The sequence below is a fragment of the Hemibagrus wyckioides genome, linkage group LG13 (genome assembly GCF_019097595.1).
Source record: "Hemibagrus wyckioides isolate EC202008001 linkage group LG13, SWU_Hwy_1.0, whole genome shotgun sequence".
Classification (NCBI taxonomy): domain Eukaryota; kingdom Metazoa; phylum Chordata; class Actinopteri; order Siluriformes; family Bagridae; genus Hemibagrus; species Hemibagrus wyckioides.
The window spans coordinates 11,298,849-11,309,653 of record NC_080722.1 but is presented as its reverse complement, the minus strand read 5'-3'; the positions used below and the strand labels follow the sequence as shown (position 1 = coordinate 11,309,653).

At 37.4% G+C, this 10,805-nt stretch overlaps 1 protein-coding gene across 1 annotated transcript; it reads right to left on the bottom strand.

Moving 5' to 3' along the window:
* Nucleotides 1-3,116: 3,116 nt before the first annotated feature.
* Nucleotides 3,117-10,541, bottom strand: si:ch211-27e6.1 (serine/threonine-protein kinase H1 homolog). Its single transcript, XM_058406356.1, has 4 exons — nt 10,291-10,541; nt 9,167-9,642; nt 8,355-8,551; nt 3,117-3,437 (listed from the first exon to the last, which is right to left on the bottom strand). Exons 1-4 carry the CDS (start codon nt 10,539-10,541, stop codon nt 3,117-3,119), a joined length of 1,245 nt encoding a protein of 414 aa, XP_058262339.1.
* Nucleotides 10,542-10,805: the final 264 nt, after the last annotated feature.

Below are 10,805 nucleotides of genomic sequence, written 5' to 3'. Positions count from 1 at the left end.
GTGTTCAGATTTGGTGACTTTTCGAAAGTGCAAAAGACCATTCATTTTTACATGCAGAAAATTTCTGGCATTAAGAAACATCTCTTTAAAAAGACATCTGTAAGAACAACTTATTTAGGATGAGAGCGGTTACTTTTTATAGGTTCTTCTATCTACCAGCATCTGAAAACCAAAACAAAAGCCTTCATAGAAAGAAAGAGACAGAGGCTTTGCTTCCAATAACAACTCATGATGATTTACAGAGAATCAATATTTTGTTTAAAGCACTTAAGTGTAACATTGAGATACTTTTTTCTCTTAGCCAACTTCTGCTGACTAGAACTTTCTCTCATATTACCTCATTCTCTTCTGCAAAAAAACGATCGGCAGGAAGTATTTCGATTTCAGGCTTGCTATTCTTAGATGCATGCCATTGTAAGTGAAGTATAGATTCACTGAGGATTGATAGAAAACCAGCAATGAATTGAAAAGACAAGTGTGCATATTCTGTATGGTGTAACTCAGACCCACAAGAGCATCCCTGCAGGATAGATACATCTCACTGATCACAACTCCCCCAATAATTGCACAATAGGAAAGATTAAAGCTAATTGTGTTGTGTTTTTGTATTGTTTTTCCTCAACGTTTTTGCCACATGTTTATAGGTCAAGAAAATGTAATACTGTATCTAATATTATAACAAACGTTTCATTAATTTATAGAATCAATCACTTGACTATGGTTTTGTTTATTTAGCTTGGTGTTACCCGGATTCGGAAAAAATCTTTTCCCTTCCATTACCTTCTTGAAAAGAAACAAAAAAACATGTTCTGGTAATGGCTAAAAGGTCCCTTTATTAGGCCCCTTTATAAAACATAAAGGGACATGCTGCTATAATTAACTTTGAGGTGGTGTGATACAGCATGACATGAAGTGGAGAGCCATTACCACAAGCTAATTGCAACGGCATCTCCCTTAATGTTTTATTCTCTACATAACTAATAAAGGGACCTTTTAGCCATTCCAAAAACATGTTTTTTTGTTTAATTATTGAGAATTATTTGGAAATTGACTGTTTTACAATTGCAGCAAGTCCTGAAGTGTTATATATACCACAGCAGTTCATCCATGCAAACTAGTTTGGAAGTGATTCATAAGTGACACCATATATTTAACCAGGTAGTTACACTTAATGACAAGTTCCTGTTATTATGTATTAACAGCTATAACCTGTCGTTCTCTTACTTTTTTTTAAAAAAACCCCAAAAAAACCCCACTTTTTTCTCTATTTTAAAGTTAATAAGGCAAAAATACAAAATAATACAGCTTGTCCTATTACCAGGAAATGGCAAAGTGACAAATCCTCAGTCCTGAAGATTCTCCCATGTCAAAAAAAAAGAAAAGAAAAGAAAATCAGTTACAGTTTTTTGATTTTACTCCATTTAAGTGCCAGTGAATGGAAGACTCCATTTTGCTAGTATAGAAACAATGAGTGCATTACCATATATTGCAACATGAGCACATTAACATAAACCTATGATTTTTCTTACAGCCAAGACTACTGTTGAAGCCACGGTGTTACAGAAAATATTTTAACACCTTCTGACCAGTCAGGATTAGGAATTCACCAGAATTGTGGCTGTAAAAAGAATTTAACCAAGAGAGAAAAAACATCATGCCTATCTTTCTAGGTTTATAAAAAATGATTTCACGACAATTTTGCTCAAACTTACAAATATAAATTTTGTCTAAGGGTGATTCTGAATGCTAAGTTTTAAAAAGAGAAGATACATAAAAAAGGGTTCAGTTGGCAGTGCAAAATGCTGAGGTAGTAAGCCTGGTCAGCATCAGACATTATAATTAAATCCACTATAGTAGCTTACTTTCAGATTCAGTAGGTGACAAATACCTAAATTCATGCAAATATTTTATGTCTGCAACCTGTGATGTTCAAGGTAATGGATAGAGCATTATTCTTCGTTAAACTTCACGTTTCTAAAACACGCCCTGAATTTTCCAGCAGGGGGCAATATCTTCTAATTTTTTAAAATGAATTTTTCTGACTGTTCAGTTGGCATTAAGCAAAGTTGCTAAGGATTTTTTTCTGGGGTAGAAAAATGCAAAAAACAAAAACAAAAAAGAAAACAAAAACAAAAACAGTCTGTGGTAATATCTAACCATTCTGCATGTGTGAAAGGCCTGCAATGTGTAGAGGGTGTATGATAGATTTCTGCTGTTTTCAGGTCTGTTGTTTCAACTTTCAAAGCATAGCAGCACAAAAAACTTTAACATTTATCACATTTTCTCCCAATTTCAGTCATAGCCCATTCCCAACTGTTAGCTCATGCTCATGTATACTAGACCAAAGCTGATCATGGCTAAATGTGCTCTCTTGCACTTCCATCCATAAATGGTTGTGGCATCCCTAGCCAGGAAGGAAAAACCAATATTTGGGGTAACTTCAAGAGACTGCAGTTCCTAAACCCATTTAAGAAGTGGACCATCTGTGCTGTAAAATGTTCCAGATACAGTTGACACACTGACCAAAATGGCTTTGAATGCAATTGAAGTTCGGCACGCACATAAAGGTGTTATCCAGGCAGATAGCACATCTCTTCACTGTCTTTTTTTGTAGCAGGTGATCAGATGGGAGAGTTTTAGAGGGTTATTTATTCATGCAATCAATGCCAGTAAGTAAAAAGCATGAATATACAAGAGCAGAGAAAACCAACAGCACAGTAATGAAATAAAACACCATTTGCAGTCAGGCTATATTTTATCCTATTTGCATTTATTCCCTAATGAACAGAATATTTTCAAAAAGTTTCAACAACCTGCTAAGTTTCATCAGCTTATAGCTTTTCGATAAATCAGCTACAATTGGAGCTGCTCAATCTATATACATTTCTGTCCCTAGTGTAGTTAATTAGTGATAATTAAACATGACAAAGCCTCTGACATGGTAATAAATATATATTATGAGGTAAACGTAACATTTTTAAATGAGCACATACGGTAACCTCGATCACAGTAGCACTGTATATACATGGAGCTTGAGCTATTTTCAAGGTACATCAAACATAACAATCTTGACTCTGATTTGGTTGGTGCTTATTCATAATCTTAGAACAGGAGCTTTAAGCATACACTGCCACACTGTGCTGACATCTGATTCTAGCTAATTGTCCAGAATCCAGACGTGATTGTGACCGAGAACTCACGACAGATCGTGACTCAGGGACTGAGCGTGAACTGGAGCTATAATTGGAGGCCCGTGAAGCTCTCTGATGGAGATTTTGTGATATCGGCCGATGAAGGTTCTTGTTAGAGGAGCAGGCAGCCATGTTCAGCAGCCAGGGGTGTTTAAGAGCTTGCTCTGCAGTCATTCGTTGCTCTGGCTTGACACTCAGCAGGCGCTCTATGAAGTCTTTGGCTTGGTTAGAGATTGAGCTCCATGGCTAGGTGAAAGACAGAGAGGGATGTTAGAAAGGTATTAATTAGTTTACAAAGCCTTGCAAATCCCAAAGCACTGTTTTTTTGTCTGCTTTCACATTCATGACTCAAGTATTAAAGTGTTTTAGCTTGCAAGAATCTGTTTTGTGTAGAAGAAATAATTGCATTAAACTAAAACTGAAAGATTTAGGCAAGAGTAACCTCTGGTAATTTGTCCTGCTGGGAAGAGCAGCCTACAGTAATTAATATTTTTCTACCATAAAAAAGTAGTTTCATTTTATTATGAGCTTCACTAACTAACACTAACAATGGACTGTAGCTGCAGCAGCATTAAAATAGTCAGTTTGTTTTGGTAGGGTCACAGGGTCGGCTCTTCAAAATATCTAAATAAAACATTTCTCCACTTGACATCAAATAGGAGAGGCTTTTTTAAAATGTCACTGAATGCAAACAGTGTTGCACCTTAAATGAAGCGGGTATGATAAGATGTGTGATTCACCCCAAATTCACAACCCATGCAACAATACACACTGTGGCATTCTCGCCTTGCCACCATCTGAATGTGGGAACATTAGTCAATAAATGTCACTAGTTCTGGATATTCTGTGATTTATCTATAACGTTCTTTAAAGTGTTAATGAATAGCCTACAGTCTGTAGTAAATATGAAAGAAACAGCTGTGTAAAAATAAATCAGTTCTGAAAAACAAGCTGAAATGTAGAACTAAACTGACCCTGCACTAGGCTAACACTAATTTCTGTCCTAATAAATAGACCTAGGAATAAAGCTTTCAGTTGAATCAGATGTCTATCCCAAGAGTTCTGAACAGGAACATAAGTATTATAGACCACTTTATTTCCAAATGCAATAATCACAGAGTAGTCAATTGAGTGTAATCAAAAACATCTTAAGGCTGCTTCCCAAATCACATGTACAAAGTATTCCAATCATCTTTAGTAACTATTTTATCCTGGTCAAGGTCACGGTGTATCTGAAACCTACAGAGATGTGCCATTCCAGGATGAGACTGGATACATGCACAAACACATACACACTCACATGTAGGGGCAATTTAACATATTCAGTCCACCTACTGCCATGTTTTTGGGATATGTAAGGAAACTGGAAAACTCATAGACATTTGGAGAACATGTGAAACTCCACACAGCCTGAATTCACGATTGAATCAGGGACCCTGGCTGTGAAGCAGCAAATCTTGCTTGCTGCACCATCACACCACCCACCACTGTACCAAACAGCATGTCTTAAAAACAGTATTCCAAAACAGCGGTGATGAGTTTAGAACCAAGTGTGTGGTAATAATAGTATCTGTAGTGCTTGTGTTCATTGAATACAATGAAAAGCTTGCTTGTCTACTTTATTTTGTCTCACATAAAGCTAAATGCTGATTAAAAGGTAAATTAAGTCTTAAAGCTCCTCCACTGTTACACCTGTTTTAGTGGCTACTGTTGAGACGATTGTCAAGTGGAAAATTACGTCACAGGTCCACAACCCCCAGAGAACATTTCTTACTTTCATGTATACTGTAATATTTAGGGAAAGTAACACAGAATCTGGATTAGTAACCTTAATACATGTTATTTTCTCTCTGAATTGGAACACTCATTGAAAGTCAAAATGTATTGTGAATTTTCTGAAGCAAAATCCAAGGAATCTATAGTGTAGCAGGACTAGTATTACTGGCATTATCATTATCAACCCAAATATTATAAACCCAAACTATTTATTTTACTAGGGAAAGTAGGAGTTGGGACCTTTAAGACCATGTACACAATTTATGCTGCACACTGTAATATGTTATTGCTACTTATGCATAAACACTTGTTCATAATACACTCTTTAAACATGAAAAGTAGCACTAAGCAAAAAGGTACAATTTACAAATGTGAACCTCTGTCATACACACTAATATACACACACAAGCACACACACACACGCATTCCCATGCGCAAACACTCTCTCTTGCATAGTAATGACAATTAATCATCCATGAAATTGACAATTGCAAGTCTGTTTCTGATGAATGGAATCCAAAGAGTAGGTTTAATTCACACATGCACACACACACACACACACACACACACCCACATGTATATGCACATACGCACACACACACATGCACACACGTGCACAGACACACACACACAGACACAAACACAAACACATGCACAGACACATGCACAGACACACACTCACATGTATACACACACACTGACCAATTTTACAACAAAATACAACACCATAAGTCATTCTGTGTCATTTCACCAGCAAAGGCAAGCGCCATTAATATGTTTGTAGAGAAAGGTAAAGAAAAAAAAGTCTAACATCAATAAAACATTGAGAGAGCAGAGTGACTAACTCTGGCCCGCTCATCCATCATCTACCATTCTCTGTCTTGGATGTTTGCTCATTCATCAATTTAAATATCTGATACGAGGCTAGGGTCTTAATGTAGGAGTAAATGTATAGTTTAACAGTAAACAAGGCCGTGTAGGTTTAATTACTCACCACTGCACTCACATATTTATATAAAGACTTTCTGCTGATAAAAAGATAAAATAGAACTTGAAATACAAAATAATAAGCTAGATTATTTTATTAGCTTTGGATTTTTTTTTTTTTTATCTTACCTTGCATTTCTGAGACTTGTATAAAACAGCGACTGCTTGAACACCAGAGAGTAATATTAGATTAAATGCACTATTTGAGTGGAGAAATATGAAAGAACTGCATTCTATGTTTGTTTTTTTCTGCAAAAGTAAAGCAATTCATCATAGTAGCTACTCATAGTAGTGACTATTATTTCCTAGCATTCAGGTGGAAATGAAATTGTGTATGTGAGTGTGTGTTGGCATGTTGTGTGAAGGAGGTGATAAAAGCCACATGGTAATTCACAGTGTGTCACTTTTCCTTTCTTCTCCTCTATCTGCTTCCTCTGCTGTTATCCACTTCACCTCCTTACTCACCTAGCACTGGCGTGGGCCAGGGGTTACACCTATGATACAGTGTACTTGCTAGACTTAAGAAAGCTAGTGTGTGTCAGGTACATCAAGAGTGTTTACACAGCTGACCACACTCAAAGCACACACAGTATTCGCCCTCTGGTTTACATGTGGCTGTTTAGTGGTCTCAGCTTACTGCTTTATTACCTCTTTAAAGCTGTCTTTTTGATTGCAACCTTAATAAACCTACATAAATGGCACTCTAGGTAATTTACATTTTTTTTTTATCAGACAATCAGTTCTACACAGGAATTCAGTGGTAACTCCTTAAACTTTCAGCATGTTATTCAGTTACTCACCTTAACACATTTTTCAGTAATTACAGTGAAATAAATAGCAAATACAGTATGTAAATATATAGTTATACAAACAATGTAAGCCCCTCACATGTCCCAGGAGTTTAAAGCCTTAATCATCCATCCATCCATCCATCCATCCATTGTCTCTACCCGCTTACTCCAGTTAGGGTCATGGGGGTCTGCTGGAGCCTATCCCAACACACATAGGGCGAAAGGCAGGGGTACACCCTGGACAGGTCGCCAGTCCATCGCAGGGCCACATATAGACAGACAATCACACACACTCACACTCACTCCTATGGGCAATTTAGAATTACCAATCAACCTAATGTACACGTTTTTGGACTGTGGGAGGAAACCGGAGTACCCAGAGTAAACCAAGCCTTAATCAGAAAGGAGATAAATAAGAATGTAAGCCTGACTTAAAATACTTAAAAGATTGACAGAGACATCTCTGAGAACAAGACCAAGTAATTCTTGGAAATTATTGGGATTGTTCATCTGTCAACAGAAGGCAATACACTTCTGGGAAAGAGGATGGCTCCTTACTGAGTCTTATCTCTATCTTGTGTTCAGAATTCACATCTGTGTCTGATTTCAAATTAATATCTGAAATGGCAGCACCTAAACCAGATAAAAAAGAAAACAATAGAAGAACCCCAGAGGTAGAAAGGACATATAACACATTATCTGTCCAATCTGAATAATGCATTTCTATTCAAATTATCTTGCTAGATAGATAGATAGATAGATAGATAGATAGATAGATAGATAGATAGATAGATAGATAGATAGATAGATAGATAGATAGATAAATACTTTATTCATCCCAATGGGAAATTTACAACTTCCAGCAGTATACACAAACATAGGTAATAAGGTAATAAATACTAAAAAATACTAAATACTAAGAATTTAAAGGTAATAAATATAATAAGGTTTAAGGGTATGTGCAAATCTGAGTGCTACTTCATTTTGGAACAGCTTTTTTTTTTTTTTTTAAGTGGTTGACAATGCATTATAAGAGTAAAGTTATAACAGAAGTTTACAGAGAAAAAAGAACAATAAAACATTCTGGAAAGTGGAGCATTTAGAAATGAAGGAACTGGTGACCATTCATGCCTCAGACAACAAACAACCATTTATAAATTAGACATCAACATACTCCAACCATATAGTAAAGTTAGAGAGAAGACAAACTTAATCTAAAATGAAATAAATCCATTGTATGTGGGATTTGCTTTACAAATATTCTGTCCAAAGTTGTGAGTTTAAATATAATATTGATACTGATAACATCCTAGGTTTTGAGTTTGATAAAACTAAAAGCATTTGATTTGTTCCATGTTTTTTCTTGCACTGTACTTCACAGCTTATGGCTTAGATTTCTTTTTCAGAAATAAAAATAAACATGACGATAATAATAATGCCTCCATAGAATAATGGCATCTATAAGCATGTGTGCATTTACAATATCACAGAACCACATCCACGCACCTGACCTTGCTATTTTCTTACACAGATGACCTTGAAGAGACATGGGTAAATAGAAACAGAGATAGAAAGAAAGAGACAGCAAACCATACATCTTAGCACTCACTTGGCCATGGAAGCTGTAGTTGCCTCTAAGAATGGCCTTGAACAGACGAGGCTGGCTGCGCTGCTCGAAGGGCATGGAACCACTCAGAACAATGTAGGAGATCACGCCCAAGGCCCACATGTCCACTTCACAGCCATAGGTCCTACCAGCCACCATCTCAGGAGCCAGGTACTCTGGAGTACCGCATAGTGTTCTCAGTGACCAGTCATGTGACTTTTGGCTGTCATAATTAATGTTGGAATGTTCCTTTACTTTGCAATGCAGGTTTGTGGATTTATCGGGGCTTCTAGCAACTCTGTCTCTTCTACTCTTAATACAATAATTATGTCTTCTGTCTTTTAGTTTGTCATGTGTATTTGGAGTAACTCTGTTTTCTTTTCCTTCTGCCATATTCATGTTTGTGCATTTATAACCTTCTAACCCATCTGTCTTGCTGTCCTCTATGCAGGCATTTTGAGTTCTTTTAGTGCCCTCAGAACATTTCGGACTACTGGTCATCTCATCCACCAGTCCATCACTGCCCTTTTCCATTCCGTCAAATCCCAAGCTTTTATCTATTTCCCTTTCATCTCCAGTGCTGATCCCATTCGTATCTTTTCTCCCATCTCCTCTAATGGCTCTCTGGCTGCTCTCATCTCTGGCTTTCCCATCATCTACTAATCTGCAATTATCTTCAGCACCTTTAGCCTTCCTCCCTACAATATCACAACTATCGGCATCATCAGCACCCCCGTCATCTTCCCTGTCTGGCCGAGCACAACCGGCAATATCTTTGCCAGTTCCAGGTACACAACTGCCCCCTGTTACCACATCATCACATTCCACCATCTGGCTTTTCCGACTCCAGCAGGCCAGGCCAAAGTCAGTTATGATTAGGCGTGAGTCCTGCCCTGGATGGTAGTACAGCAAGTTTTCTGGTTTCAAGTCTCGGTGAATTACTCCCAGTGCATGTATGTAGCTCAGTCCTCTGGACACCATGACTAGAGCTTTGGTGGCATCACGCTCTGTGAAGAAACCTCGAGAAACTACACGATCAAGCAGCTCTCCTCCAGTGGCCAGCTCAAGGACAAGATAAACACGGTGAGGAGTTTCAAACACCTCCACCAGACGGATGATGTTAGCATGGTGGACCCTTCGCAGAATTCCAAGCTCAACATGACATGTATCCTGACCTTTGTGCTTCCCGACCTCCAAGAGTTTGATTGCAAAGGGCTGGTGTGTGTACCTGTGCTCAACACGCACCACATGGCTGAAGCTCCCCCGACCAATCAGAGCCTTGATGTCATACCTGGAAAAAATCAGTCATCAGACTTTTTGTATATGCATTGTGCAAATGCAGTCAATAATTATAAATTCCCAATTGAAACATCTATAAATGCAATATTTAACCACTATGTTAAGGTGATTACTTTTTTGTAATCACAAGACAATATCAGTTTCCCTTGTAATTTTACTTCTTGTAATCACTGAATTCCCACAAGAAGTCTTGTAGCTATATGGAATTCACATCTGCAAAACCTTTGCAAAAATACTTTGCTGCTTACTGGGAAGTGAACTGTTAAAGAACGGTGGCAATTTTAATCATATTCCTAGGAGTCATATTTACCTGAAAAATGACACTGAGCTGAGGGCAGCCTAAAGGGAGCAGCTTACAAATATGAAAGCAGCTTACAAATTATGAAGACATAACATGTTTTTGGAGACAGTAATACTGGAAGAGATACAAACATAAAATGATATCTTGCCTGTCTTTAGAGATCCATTTTAAATGTAAAACCATGCATATGTTAGAGAAAAGGGTGCTGAATGATAATACACATATGTACAGCTGAAGTTAAATATGATTAATTATTATCTGGTGCAAATTTCCCCATAAATCATAAAAAATAACAAATTAATTTTAATTCACAATTCAGCTGTATAATATAGATAATACCTTGCAGTGATCCGGGGATCAAACCTTGTCCGAAACTTTTCTTCACATTTGTTTCCGTGTCTGTTTCTTGTCTCTGACATGTTGCTTCTCTCATTACTGCGTTCACTCCAAAGGTGAAGCTGTTTTTTAGTCTTGCAGAACTCATTACCAAACTCCTTGTTTTTGTTGGATTTCACTTTCATAAAGCTAAAATAAGCATGCTTCTTGGGAGGCTCTGAAATGAAACCTACTTTGCTAGAACTATTACCCATGCTCCTTCTTGATTCCAAACACTGCAAAATCCCAATCCACTTAATGTAAAGAGCACAGCTTCAAGTCACCGTGGAACTCCCCTCTGGTTGTGGAACCACCCACATCAACAGCAATTGGTTAGTTTTGTGGACAAAAGATAGTGAATTAGTGTAAATGAAAGTTGTAAAGTTGTAAAGTTGTTTTGGGTGTTAAGTCACTTTGCAGTGTTTGAACACCTGCACTACCTGCAAATGATACCTTTGTGTTAAGTGTTTGATCCATTT

Coding starts and splice junctions, on each gene's coding strand:
- si:ch211-27e6.1 (XM_058406356.1), bottom strand. CDS start 10,541: ATGGGTAATAGTTCTAGCAAAGTAGGTTTCATTTCAGAGCCTCCCAAG. Junction 8,552..9,166: donor CCAGATGGTGGAATGTGATG/ATGTGGTAACAG, acceptor ATGACTGGTCAC/TGAGAACACTATGCGGTACT. Junction 3,438..8,354: donor ACTACAGCTTCCATGGCCAA/GTGAGTGCTAAG, acceptor TCTTTCACCTAG/CCATGGAGCTCAATCTCTAA.